Source organism: Oncorhynchus tshawytscha, linkage group LG31 (genome assembly GCF_018296145.1).
Source record: "Oncorhynchus tshawytscha isolate Ot180627B linkage group LG31, Otsh_v2.0, whole genome shotgun sequence".
Classification (NCBI taxonomy): domain Eukaryota; kingdom Metazoa; phylum Chordata; class Actinopteri; order Salmoniformes; family Salmonidae; genus Oncorhynchus; species Oncorhynchus tshawytscha.
The window spans coordinates 25,521,605-25,535,499 of record NC_056459.1 but is presented as its reverse complement, the minus strand read 5'-3'; the positions used below and the strand labels follow the sequence as shown (position 1 = coordinate 25,535,499).

The window sequence follows — 13,895 nt, the reverse complement described above, 5'->3', positions numbered from 1 at the left end:
TAAACTAGCAGCCCCTCAACCAAATCCTCCTCTCTCCACAACACACACCAACCAACACACGTGGCATACCCCACTGTCCAGAGCAAGCTCTGATAGAATTGAATAACACAGTCTCTGAGTGTACAGGCTATTGTAGCGATGTTGCAGCAAAGTTCACTAATTGCTCCGCGCTACCCCAGGAGTCCTAGCAGCCAGCCCTGCTCGGGAGGACATTGTGGCTCCAAGGCAATCCGGGTTACTGGCCTCCTTTGTGATTCTCAATTGACTGAGAAAAACCCAGAGTGACGGCTATTACTCAGTCCTCTCTGCTTCCTTGTGCCTGGGAGATGGAGAGAAAAAAGTCCCTCTCACTTGTTTATGTGTTTGTTTGTGCGTACATGAACGGATGTTGCCTTAAGATGCAGTGTGCGTGTGTGTGTTTCATTTGATGACCTTTGAGGATGTACTTAAATGAATAGAGCATTCACAGAAACTGAGAATCAAAACACTTCAATGGAGATCAGTTTGTAACATTTATAGGATTTAGATCTCACAGTCTAGTATTTCTCCTCTCATAAGGGTCACCAGAGGTCACAAAAAGTGCTATTTTTGAACGATTCTCTGTGCTTTTAATACCGTGTGGACACACACACACTCCTGAATGCATAACACAGAGATGATCTGCTGAGGCGGTTTACACAAAAACAGACACTCTGATCCTTCATAATCCCTCCATCACGAGCTGTCCGTCATCTGGTTGCATGGCAACCAGGGGCAAGGGGAGGGCTCTGGTTGGTTGTTGGTTCACACCCGTCCCTGACCAGCCATCTTTGTATCTCCCTGATAGTGCTTTCTGTACTCTCTGATACTGCTTTGTGTACTCTCTGATACAGCTTTGTGTACTCTCTGATGCAGCTTTCTGTACTCTGATACAACTTTCTGTACTCTCTGATACAGCTTTCTGTACTCTCTGATACAGCTTTCTGTACTCTCTGATACAGCTTTGTGTACTCTGATACTGCTTTCTGTACTCTCTGATACTGCTTTGTGTACTCTCTGATACAGCTTTGTGTACTCTCTGATGCAGCTTTCTGTACTCTCTGATACAACTTTCTGTACTCTCTGATACAGCTTTCTGTACTCTCTGATACAGTTTTCTGTACTCTCTGATACAGCTTTGTGTACTCTCTGATACAGCTTTCTGTACTCTCTGATACTGCTTTCTGTACTCTCTGATACAGCTTTCTGTACTCTCTGATACAGCTTTCTGTACTCTCTGATACAGCTTTCTGTACTCTCTGATACTGCTTCGTGTACTCTCTGATACAGCTTTCTGTACTCTCTGATACAGCTTTCTGTACTCTCTGATACTGCTTTGTGTACTCTCTGATACAGCTTTCTGTACTCTCTGATACAGCTTTCTGTACTCTCTGATACTGCTTTGTGTACTCTCTGATACTGCTTTGTGTACTCTCTGTGCTCAAAAGGATGGATTTAGTTTGTGTGTGTATGCAGCTGCCTCTCTCCTTGCTCTTCTCTCCTTCAGGGCCCCTTTTCTCTCATCCTCACGTCTTTTAAGTCCCAAAAGTGTGCTCTCGCTCTTATTCTCTACTTCTCAGGTGTGTGCACCCCCTCTCTTGTCTCCATCAAGGTCCTTTAAGTACTGAACAGCTTCTCTCTGTCCTGTGTCTGCTCTCTGTGTGAGTTCACCCCTTTCCTCTCCTCTCTTAAGACCTTAGTGTGCTCTCTCCTCGTCTCCTCTCCTCTTCTAAGAGCTTACTCTATGCCCTTTCCTCTTGTCCTCATCTTTTGTCCTCTCTCTCCTTCCTCTCTTGTCCACTCTCCTTCCTCTCTCTCCATCCTCTCTTGTCAACTTATTTTGTCCTCTCTCTCCTTCCTCTCTTGTCCTCTCTCATTCCTCTCTCTCCTTCCTCTCTTGTCCTCTCTCATTCCTCTCTCTCCTTCCTCTCTTGTCCTCTCTCATTCCTCTCTCTCCTTCCTCTCTTGTCCACTCTCCTTCCTCTCTCTCCTTCCTCTCTTGTCATCCTCTCTCTCCTTCCTCAACTTATTTTGTCCTCTCTCTCCTTCCTCTCTTGTCCTCTCTCATTCCTCTCTCTCCTTCCTCTCTTTGTCCTCTCTTCCTCTCTCTCCATTCTCTTCTCTCTCCTTCCTCTCTCTTTCCTCCCTTGTCCACTCTCCTTCCTTCCTCTCTTGTCCTCTCTCATCCTCTCTTCTCCTCCTCTCTCATTCCTCTCTCTCCTTCCTCCTCTTGTCCACTTATTTTGTCCTCTCTCTCCTTCCTCTCTTGTCCTCTCTCATTCCTCTCTCTCTTCCTTCCTCTCTCATTCCTCTCTCTCCTTCCTCTCTTGTCCTCTCTCATTCCTCTCTCTCCTTCCTCTCTTGTCCTCTCTCCTTCCTCTCTTGTCCACTCTCCTTCCTCTCTCTCCATCCTCTCTTCTCCTCTCTCATTCCTCTCTCTCCTTCCTCCCTTGTCCACTTATTTTGTCCTCTCTCTCCTTCCTCTCTTGTCCTCTCTCATTCCTCTCTCTCCTTCCTCTCTTGTCCTCTCTCATTCCTCTCTCTCCTTCCTCTCTTGTCCTCTCTCATTCCTCTCTCTCCTTCCTCTCTTGTCCTCTCTCATTCCTCTCTCTCCTTCCTCTCTTGTCCTCTCTCATTCCTCTCTCTCCTTCCTCTCTTGTCCTCTCTCCTTCCTCCCTTGTCCTCTCTCATTCCTCTCTCTCCTTCCTCCCTTGTCCACTTATTTTGTCCTCTCTCTCCTTCCTCTCTTGTCCACTTATTTTGTCCTCTCTCTCCTTCCTCTCTCTCCCTCTCTCGTCCACCTCTTTGTGCTCTCTCTCTCTCTCTCTCTCAGCTTCCCTTCCTCCTCTCTTTTTTTCTCCACTTCTTTAAGTGTTCTCTCTCTCCATACTTTCCTTTCCTTCACTCCGTCCTGTCCTCCTTTACCTCGGCCGTAGAGAGACAGACCCTGGAGGGGCCCAGTGGTGTGGATGATTCGATGAGGAGGAAGAATTGCCCTAGTGGCTTTGCTGCCATTAACATTCTTCCAGGGGATATCTTTCACTCCCAATCAGCGTGCAGGGCCTTATTGTAATCTGCATTACGTAATGAAACCGGCCAGTAAGCCTCGCTCTTGCTCTCATTCTATCTTTCTCTCTGCTGTAATGGGCCAATTATCACTAAAGTGACGGACGGATTGAGTGGATTCAATGGAGAGAAGGCCGATATGAAGGAGGGCGGTGAAATTAACGTGCTGCTCATTAAAAACTGTGCCCAGGAAGTAGGATTGTAATATCCAGTGATCTGCTTGCATTGCCAGTAAAATGTTATTTTTTATTTAACCTTCATTTAACTAGGCAAGACAGTTAATAACAAATTCAAATTTACAATGACGGCTTATGCCGGCCTAACCTTAACTCGGACAATGCTGGGAAAATTGTCTCTCTCCTCTACCAACTACTGTCTTCCTCCAGCCTCTCTCCTCTACCAACTGCTGTCATCCTCCAGCCTCTCTCCTCTACCAACTGCTGTCATCCTCCAGCCTCTCTCCTCTACCAACTGCTGTCATCCTCCAGCCTCTCTCCTCTACCAACTACTGTCTTCCTCCAGCCTCTCTCCTCTACCAACTGCTATCATCCTCCAGCCTCTCTCCTCTACCAACTGCTGTCATCCTCCAGTCTCTCTCCTCTACCAACTGCTGTCATCCTCCAGCCTCTCTCCTCTACCAACTGCTGTCATCCTCCAGCCTCTCTCCTCTACCAACTGCTGTCTTCCTCCAGCCTCTCTCCTCTACCAACTGCTGTCATCCTCCAGCCTCTCTCCTCTACCAACTACTGTCTTCCTCCAGCCTCTCTCCTCTACCAACTACTGTCATCCTCCAGCCTCTCTCCTCTACCAACTGCTGTCATCCTCCAGTCTCTCTCCTCTACCAACTGCTGTCATCCTCCAGCCTCTCTCCTCTACCAACTGCTGTCATCCTCCAGCCTCTCTCCTCTACCAACTGCTGTCATCCTCCAGTCTCTCTCCTCTACCAACTGCTGTCATCCTCTAGCCTCTCTCCTCTACCAACTACTGTCTTCCTCCAGCCTCTCTCCTCTACCAATTACTGTCTTCCTCCAGCCTCTCTCCTCTACCAACTGCTGTCATCCTCCAGCCTCTCTCCTCTACCAACTGCTGTCTTCCTCCAGTCTCTCTCCTCTACCAACTGCTGTCATCCTCCAGCCTCTCTCCTCTACCAACTGCTGTCATCCTCCAGCCTCTCTCCTCTACCAACTGCTGTCTTCCTCCACTCTCTCTCCTCTACCAACTGCTGTCATCCTCCAGCCTCTCTCCTCTACCAACTGCTGTCTTCCTCCAGTCTCTCTCCTCTACCAACTGCTGTCATCCTCCAGCCTCTCTCCTCTACCAACTACTGTCTTTCTCCAGCCTCTCTCCTCTACCAACTACTGTCATCCTCCAGCCTCTTTCCTCTACCAACTACTGTCATCCTCCAGCCTCTCTCCTCTACCAACTGCTGTCATCCTCCATCCTCTCTCCTCTACCAACGACTGTCTTTCTCTGGCCTCTCTCCTCTACCAACCACTGTCTTCCTCCGGCCTCTCTCCTCTACCAACTACTGTCTTCCTCCAGCCTCTCTCCTCTACCAACTACTGTCTTCCTCCAGCCTCTCTCCTCTACCAACTGCTGTCTTCCTCCAGCATCTCTCCTCTACCAACTGCTGTCTTCCTCCAGCCTCTCTCCTCTACCAACTGCTGTCTTCCTCCAGCCTCTCTCCTCTACCAACTGCTGTCTTCCTCCAGCCTCTCTCCTCTACCAACTGCTGTCTTCCTCCAGCCTCTCTCCTCTACCAACTACTGTCTTACTCCAGCCTCTCTCCTCTACCAACTGCTGTCATCCTCCAGCCTCTTTCCTCTACCAACTACTGTCTTCCTCCAGCCTCTCTCCTCTACCAACTGCTGTCATCCTCCATCCTCTCTCCTCTACCAACGACTGTCTTTCTCTGGCCTCTCTCCTCTACCAACTGCTGTCTTCCTCCAGCCTCTCTCCTCTACCAACTACTGTCTTCCTCCAGCCTCTCTCCTCTACCAACTACTGTCATCCTCCAGCCTCTCTCCTCTACCAACTGCTGTCTTCCTCCAGCCTCTCTCCTCTACCAACTACTGTCTTCCTCCAGCCTCTCTCTCCTCTAACAACTGCTGTCTTCCTCCAGCCTCTCTCCTCTACCAACTGCTGTCTTCCTCCAGCCTCTCTCCTCTACCAACTGCTGTCATCCTCCAGCCTCTCTCCTCTACCAACTGCTGTCTTCCTCCAGCCTCTCTCCTCTACCAACTACTGTCTTCCTCCAGCCTCTCTCCTCTACCAACTGCTGTCTTCCTCCAGCCTCTCTCCTCTACCAACTACTGTCTTCCTCCAGCCTCTCTCCTCTACCAACTACTGTCTTCCTCCAGCCTCTCTCCTCTACCAACTGCTGTCTTCCTCCAGCCTCTCTCCTCTACCAACTGCTGTCTTCCTCCAGCCTCTCTCCTCTACCAACTGCTGTCATCCTCCAGCCTCTCTCCTCTACCAACTGCTGTCTTCCTCCAGCCTCTCTCCTCTACCAACTACTGTCTTCCTCCAGCCTCTCTCCTCTACCAACTACTGTCTTCCTCCAGCCTCTCTCCTCTACCAACTGCTGTCATCCTCCAGCCTCTTTCCTCTACCAACTACTGTCATCCTCCAGCCTCTCTCCTCTACCAACTGCTGTCATCCTCCATCCTCTCTCCTCTACCAACGACTGTCTTTCTCTGGCCTCTCTCCTCTACCAACTGCTGTCTTCCTCCAGCCTCTCTCCTCTACCAACTACTGTCTTCCTCCAGCCTCTCTCCTCTACCAACTACTGTCATCCTCCAGCCTCTCTCCTCTACCAACTGCTGTCTTCCTCCAGCCTCTCTCTCCTCTACCAACTACTGTCTTCCTCCAGCCTCTCTCCTCTACCAACTACTGTCTTCCTCCAGCCTCTCTCCTCTACCAACTACTGTCTTCCTCCAGCCTCTCTCTCCTCTAACAACTACTGTCTTTCGCCAGCCTCACTTAACACAAATGCTGTGTTTATAAATTATTTCTGAGCATTGGAGTGTGCCTCTGGCAATCCTTAAACATTTTTTTTATTACTTTTGATAGTTAAGTATATCTAAAACCAAATACTCATTGACTTTTACTCAAGTATTATTTTACTGGGTGACTTTAACTGTTACTTGAGTCATTTTCTATTAAGGTATCTTTACTTTAACTCAAGTATTAAAATGTGGTACTTTTTCCACCACTGGCCATAGGTCATGTTGGTCTCTCTGGCTCTGCTTGGGTGATTCATTGTCATTGTGACCTTAGAGAGATGTTTTATTTCTCTATTTGGTGAGGTCAGGGTGTGATGTGGGGTGGGCATTCTATGTTTTATATTTCTTTGGTGTTGGTCGAGTGTGGTTCCCAATCAGAGGCAGAGGCAGACCAATCCGACGCTTGGTGAATTCAGCTTCACAATTATCGGAAGAGCCATGGCATGAAGCCTCCAGTGATGATCCATGGCACGAAGCCTCCAGTGATGATCCATGGCACGAAGCCTCCAGTGATGATCCATGGCATGAAGCCTCCAGTGATGATCCATGGCACGAAGCCTCCAGTGATGATCCATGGCACGAAGCCTCCAGTGATGATCCATGGCACGAAGCCTCCAGTGATGATCCATGGCACGAAGCCTCCAGTGATGATCCATGGCCCGGAGCCTCCAGTGATGATCCATGGCACGAAGCCTCCAGTGATGATCCATGGCACGAAGCCTCCAGTGATGATCCATGGCACGAAGCCTCCAGTGATGATCCATGGCATGACGCATCCAGTGATGATCCATGGCACGAAGCCTCCAGTGATGATCCATGGCACGAAGCCTCCAGTGATGATCCATGGCCGGGAGCCTGCACTAAGGATCCATGGCACGAAGCCTCCAGTGATGATCCATGGCCTGGAGCCTGCAGTAAGGATCCATGGCACGGAGCCTGCAGCGAGGGTCTCCAGACTGGAGCCGCGAGCGACGGTCCCCAGTCCGGAGCCTCCAGCGACGGTCTCCAGTCCGGAGCCTCCAGCAACGGTCCTTAGTCCGGAGCCTCCGGCGACAGTCCTCTGTCCGGAGCCTCGGGCGACAGTCCCCAGTCTGGGGCCTCCAGTGACGGTCCCCAGTCCGGAGCCTCCAGCAATGGTCCTTAGTCCGGAGCCTCCGGCGACAGTCCTCTGTCCGGAGCCTCCGGCGACAGTCCCCAGTCCGGGGCCTACGGTGAGGGTCCCCAGTCCGGGGCCTACGGCGAGGGTCCCCAGTCCGTAGCCTGCGGCGAGGGTCCCCAGTCCGAGGCCGGCGACGAGGGTCCCCGCACCAGAGGCGCCACCGAGGTGGGGGGAGCCAGAGGCGGATTCAGGGGCTACACCACGAACTGGAGCCGCCGCCAAGGGTAGATGCCCACCCGGACCCTCCCCCTATAGGTTCAGGTTTGCGGCCGGGAGTCCACGCCTTTGGGGGGGGTACTGTCACGCCCTGACCTTAGAGAGACGTTTTATTTCTCTATTTGGTGAGGTCAAGGTGTGATGTGGGGTGGGCATTCTATGTTTTTTATTTCTTTGGTTTTGGCGGAGTGTGGTTCCAAAGACAAAGGGGAGGAGACAGATTAAAGAAGGATTTTTAAGCCTTGAGACATGGATTGTGTATGTGTGCCATTCAGAGGGTGAATGGGCAAGACAAATATTTAAGTGCCTTTGAACGGGGTATGGTACTAGGTGCCAGGCACACTTGTTTGAGTGTGTGAAGAACAGCAACGCTGCTGGGTTTTTCACACTCAACAGTTTCCCGTGTGTATCAAGAATGGTCCACCTCCCAACGGACATCCTGCCAACTTGACACAACTGTGGGAAGCATTGGAGTCAGCATGGGCCAGCATCCCTGTGGAATGCTTTCCACACCTTGTAGATGCCCTGATGAATTGGAGTAGCTCCATGATGTTAAAGGTTGATGTTGGAATGTAATTTCAGAAAATGTCAATAATATATCTGGTGCTAATAGTGGAATGATAGTGTTTCACAGTATTACTTACCAGCCAGTGTTGTGATTGGCTGTGATATTTGCCAATTGATTTCTCCTGCTGGAGGGCATCTGTTGTCAAAATGTTCTGACTTTGTGGCTGTGCTATCTAGTGGCAATCACTGTCATTCCCTGGGTTGCTAAAATTCTACACTTTTTGCTCAATTTCAGTTTATGCGAGAAAACAATAATAGTGTAGGGAATTATTGTACGATCTAAAATCGCTATGGCATATCTTAAAAATATGTATAGTTTTTACATCTGTTTGAAGCGTGGACCAAAACCGAAAGGTCCACCAGCTTCAAACAGCTGTAAATACTCGATTATTGGGCATTGAACATCTATTTCACAGCGAAGATGGAATAATGATTCCCTACACTATTCAGTGCTTGTTAAATCATAAACTGAAACTGTTCTGACTTTGTGACTGGAAATCTAGCGCGATTTCTACTAGATAGCACAGTCAAAGTCAGAACAGTTTTCACATTTTGATGCTCCGGTGAGAGAATATGCGAATATCAAAGCCAATCACAACATTGGCTGGTAAGTAATACTGTGAAACACTACACTTTCATTCCACTATTACTGCAGATATACACAGTGTACAAAACATTAGGAACACCTTCCTAATATTGAGTTGCACCCTCTTTTGCCCTAAGATTAGCCTCAATTCCACCCCCAAGGATCCACCCTTGCATATTTACAGGGGTTTCCCCCCTAATCACCTCCACTTCTAAGCCCAGCCAGAAAAATACGCAAGAGACTGGGAATAAAGCCACCCCAGCGTCACCATAACCAAAAAGGACGAAAAAAAATCCATCTAAACCTTTTATAATTACTAAGATTATCAAATTCAGATGGTCAGGATTAAGAGTTCATCTAAGTAGTGACATTAGACGGCATTCTACACTCTACTCAGACAAATCTGAAGGCAAAATCAATATCATGCGTCTGCTGCCCTCTGCCTTCGGACTAGACGCTGCTACAGCTATACCAGACCCGATCCACGTCCATTCACCAGCTCAGCGCAAATAAACAAAACCCGGTAGTTGTTTAACAAACAATGGTATTTTCACTCTAGCCTATCAAATCGTGTCGGGGCCTTGGAACATTCTACACCACTTCCCTGTTCTCTGCTGGTGCGGTGCTTCTGGGATAGTGGGGATTCCTGCTGCCTGACACTTCCTCGCGCGCGCACATCCTATCAGCGGCGCGATAAATTCAGGCACAGATCCCTTTACCGCGATAAGAAATAGACTGATACCCAGGAAATAATGAATGGGCCGACGAGTGATTCACACGCGTTCCAAATTATGGGTCCGTTTTTGCTGTCAATTGTTACCAAATAACATAAAACTCATCACACACATGCGGCCATTTTTGTTAACCATCCAAGACATTGTAGCCTGCACGTTTGGAGAGTATTATCATCATAGTTTAGGCCTTTCCCATAGTCAACAGAATCCGATTCGAAAACAAGCACTCAGCGTATGAGCAAGGCAATCACATTGGACAAGTAGTAAAACCATTCCAAATAAAGGTCCCACAGCCACACACGCATCACGGACAGCACACAAGGTTTGACTTCTTCCTTAGGTTCTAAATCCATCTTGGAGACCAAAAAGTCCCCTTTTCCTTTCACATATCGTTTCTCTGTAGAATTAACTTCAATCGCCCATTCTGACTTACCGGTAATCGTGTGTGTAAATTAGCGGTGGCTGTCCCAGTTGGAAATTCAAACCCCCCTCAGCTGTCCTGGTCCCACTGCTTACTAGACGTGTATACACGATGCCAATCAAATCATTAGACCGCGCCCCTACTGATGACCTATACCAGAAATGGACGAATCATAGCCGAGATCTATCGGGAGGTCCATCCCCCACGTCCAACGATGGGATACAGTGTAACAATTCATAACACGAATGATATTGTAATTGAATGTTATATTGTGATTTTTTTTTTACTCACCAATTCTTTATTCATGGGAATAGAGAGCCCTTGGTGGTATTGATATTATAGCCTTGCCTATGTATTATTTTACATGTGTGAAAAAGGCTACGTAAAGAGCTTCAATGTTATGAGTAGGCAACTGTGGACCATTAAAGTAGACAATGGCGTGCTTAGTTAATTGAATTAAATTGGGTGGGAATTATACATTGTGTGGGATTAACTGGGAATTAGAGGACAGGATTAGGAATTTGCTTTCTATGCACCATTTGAGACGAGCTGTACAAATAGCCTGCAGTGTTGAATGAACATTGTGTGCCAAATATGACAGGCTATAGAATAACATAAGGACCTATTTCCTATTAGATGGTCATTTGCACTTACACTGATATTTGAAAATAGGTGGGCTATTAGGTCAGTGTTCACCATAACAACAAGCATGTTAATCAGAAACATTCAGTAATCAAAATGCACAACATTTTGAATGACATGTTATCTCTCTTACCTTGTCCTATTTTATGTCTAGATTCCTCCAATAGCAGTATACTCATTATATTCATTCACATTCTACACTTGTTGGCATGACAATAATTCGATGATGACTCGATGTTGGGTAATATGACAAAGTGTTAATTATCAAGGTTATTCCATTGCAATGGACGGTTTATTGCAAATGTCCCACGTTATAGTATAATATTTTGTGTAACTTTTTTGCATTAACACCTATGTGAAAGAAGCGTAATGCTTTCTACAGGGTTGTGCTTTCTATGTGTTGTGATGTGAGAGTCCGCATACACATGTATTTAAAGACGTACAATCTCCCCAGTATAATGTACATTGCCAGAAGGAACCTTCATTTATGCTCTTGGCTAAAGACTCATTTCAAATAAGTGTATAACTACAGAAGATAAGTAGATCCGTTATATAATTCATATTTAATAGCACAGTTTTGACCATACAATCAATAATTCTCTCCCCTGATTTAGAATAACAATGCACAGATAACGACTTTCATAAGACCCTGAACAGTTATCTGGCCTCTGGATGGAGGATGGGGAGAGAGGGGGATGCATACTCATGAAACCCATTGGGGTTGTTAGGATGGGACATCGGCCATGTTGGTGAGATCAGTTGCTCGTCGCCACGACGATGAGCCCGGGTGTTGGGCCGGGACAGACACTATTACCACAACGATGGTTCATCATATCTGGGAAGAGACAAAATATATAAAGTATCAAATAACAATTATGTCCAAACTACCACAGTACTTTCTTCTGTTGAGACCAGAGGACCAGGGCACATATTTATACTGCGTCTCAGAGTAGGAGTGCTGATCTAGGATCAGTTCGACAGAGGGAACCTGCACTCCTACTCTGAGACACTTTATCAATATGAGTCCTGGACCAGTCACACGCACGCACACACAGTACCTGGACTGTGGGAGCGTGTCTGTGCTCTCCTTCAGCAGCAATTCTGAGATCAGTGTGTCCAGTGTGTCAGGGCTGGACCTCTTCCCATACCTGGAAGAGAGAGAGAGAGAGAGAGAGAGAGAGAGAGAGAGAGAGAGAGAGAGAGAGAGAGAGAGAGAGAGAGAGAGAGAGAGAGAGAGAGAGAGAGAGAGAGAGAGAGAGAGAGAGAGAGAGAGAGAGAGAGAGAGAGAGAGAGAGAGAGAGAGAGAGAGAGAGAGAGAGAGAGAGAGAGAGAGAGAGAGAGAGAGAGAGAGAGACAGAGAGAGAGAGAGAGAGAGAGAGAGAGAGAGAGAGAGAGAGAGAGAGAGGAATTTCAGGAATTCCTATTTGCATAGACTTAACTTCAGGAACTAGACCATGTGTGCTGCCCCCATAAGATAATTTATCCCAACTGTTCTAGAGTCAATAAGAATATATGTCTGTTAAAATAAAGACTTGTCCTGAGAGCCCTTCTGTATAAAAAGAGAGGACTGTTTTGTTGGTTGTCAAGTCTGCTCCTCTGAAGATAAGCCCTATTGGTTAGGACCCTTTTCCACTCTTAACACCAACACTCTAACAGAAGAAACACATTCACAATTAAATCTGGACATTTCAATTATTGTAGCCAGGGGCACACCAGCAAAAAATGTACCAGAAAACTAATTTTACACTGAGGTTAGTGAACAGAGTGTGAGTGGATGCAGGGTGACTGGCTTCATCTGTCAAGAGATGTGTGGGATGTTGCTAATTAAGAATCAGGGGGGTGCAGCTGTTGAAATAAAGACGTTGTTTCATATAGACAACACACAGAGTAATTAGTGAAAAGTTCATGTGACTCATCTTTATTATTTTAGTCACCTGAAGGATTGGATTAGTTGGTATTTGGACTAGAGCCAGTAATAACACAAATATTAAGCTAAAAACCAAAGTGTAATTTTAGCTACTAGTAGTTGAGTTCATAGTGTCCCACTCCATATAATTAGTTAGTTAGTTAGTAAGGCTAGTCATTGAAAGGTTTAGCCTATGGTACAGTCATCTATAGTCTGATATTATTCATTTGATTAGCCTACCTGCACAATTTGTATTGTTGTTTCTTTTAAGTGCTCATTTGCACAGCATTTTGGGCTGTAGCCCATTCGTTTGTATTAAAGGTGCTAACATATACGTTATCATATGATAATGTCATTATGAATCAAGAGCCTGTGGCTCACTAATCAAATATTTCAATTGGATAATCACAAATCCGAACTTCAGCCCTTTAATTAAATCAGCAATGTATCACACCCGGATCACAGCACTCACCTCTGCCTTGTGATGAGGTTGATGTAATGTCTGAGAGCGGAGTAATACTTGGCCAGTTCCTCCGCGGGCGCATCTTCGCCGGGATTTTCGGGTTTGACCGGGTAGCCTTCCGCAAGGGTCCCGATGCATATGAAGGTCCAGACGAGGAGCGTCACTGCGCCCAGCCAGGTACCCAAGTTAGGATGCATCTTTAATGTTTACGAATCAAGAAAAATATCAGGGTCTGAATTGCTTAGACTACGCAGTCTTATCAAAGTTAGTTTACCTGGGAAAAACTTTTTGAAGTTGTGTATGTTCAAGACGATAATTATGTCTGTTCCCTACTACTACACCACAACCCGTAGTCTACATTAACTGGAGGATGCCTCATGTTTATCTATATTTGTTGTTTCAAATTAAATTGATATCTATGTATTGACTTCCTCAGATTAATTGTTTAAAAATGTCAGTCAGTTTCAGTGAAGGCAATGCAATTAGTAGATAGGCTACAAGCTGTATAGAAAAACCCTATAAAACCGGTAGGTACATTAGATAAATTAGATAAAAAGGTTATGAAATCAATATCTAATCTTGTTTAAATGTCTATAGATGTAATAGAGTTATGCTACTTACATTGACTTGAGGGTTTAAATTATAGTTTGGATAGAAGTTGTCCTCAGGCGTCTTTCTGCTGCTGTGCGTTCTGCATAGGGTACCCACTCTGGGGCGCGATTTTTATAATGCTGCGCACAATACTGGGTGGGGAGGGCACATCACAAGATGGGGAGGGCACATCACAAGATGCGCTCCATTGAACGTAAGTCTCCAAATCACGATTCTGAAAATGTGCGCGGACAGACGCGTCACCGCAAGCTGTCATCGCCCATTTTAAACTATATTAATTAATGCGTTAAAAAAAATGATTGCTTTTTAAAAAATGTCAATAGTGGTGGAAATGAATTAAAAATTTCCCCCTCTCAAACGAATTAACAACATCACTCTGGAGACGAATAAAATTGGCTGAAGAGACCTGGCGCAGATCCAAGACAAGTGTATGTGATGATTATGATGACTGGGTTGTCAATATCGACAGAATTGTCTCACTTGGGGACAAAGTCTGATTG

At 46.4% G+C, this 13,895-nt stretch overlaps 2 protein-coding genes across 6 annotated transcripts in view; both read right to left on the bottom strand.

Annotated features, from left to right (window-relative positions):
* The window catches only part of LOC112229443 (protein PALS2-like), a 49,321-nt gene extending 39,445 nt beyond the window's left edge, over positions 1 to 9,876 (bottom strand). For 3 of the 5 annotated variants that reach the window (XM_042310032.1, XM_042310035.1, XM_042310037.1), the window contains exon 1: positions 9,785 to 9,876. The gene's annotated coding sequence lies outside the window, so the exon portion shown is untranslated. The remainder of the gene's footprint in view (positions 1 to 9,784) is intronic. The other 2 variants (XM_042310036.1, XM_042310038.1) reach the window with 2 other exon arrangements.
* A 1,082-nt stretch (positions 9,877 to 10,958) lies between these two features.
* LOC112229442 (pro-neuropeptide Y) lies at positions 10,959 to 13,502 on the bottom strand. The gene is made up of 4 exons (XM_024395273.1): positions 13,405 to 13,502; positions 12,793 to 12,980; positions 11,473 to 11,562; positions 10,959 to 11,249 (listed from the first exon to the last, which is right to left on the bottom strand). The coding sequence occupies exons 2-4, from the start codon at positions 12,978 to 12,980 to the stop codon at positions 11,225 to 11,227; spliced, it is 303 nt and encodes a 100-aa protein (XP_024251041.1). The 5' UTR covers positions 13,405 to 13,502; the 3' UTR covers positions 10,959 to 11,224.
* Between the last annotated feature and the right edge of the window lie 393 nt (positions 13,503 to 13,895).

What these genes read in the sequence shown, in the direction of transcription:
- LOC112229442 (XM_024395273.1), bottom strand. Translation starts at nt 12,980, where the DNA reads ATGCATCCTAACTTGGGTACCTGGCTGGGCGCAGTGACGCTCCTCGTC. An exon ending in AACCTCATCACAAGGCAGAG is followed by an intron (nt 11,563 to 12,792) that starts GTGAGTGCTGTG and finishes TCTCTCTTCCAG; the next exon opens with GTATGGGAAGAGGTCCAGCC. An exon ending in GACACGCTCCCACAGTCCAG is followed by an intron (nt 11,250 to 11,472) that starts GTACTGTGTGTG and finishes GTCTCTTCCCAG; the next exon opens with ATATGATGAACCATCGTTGT.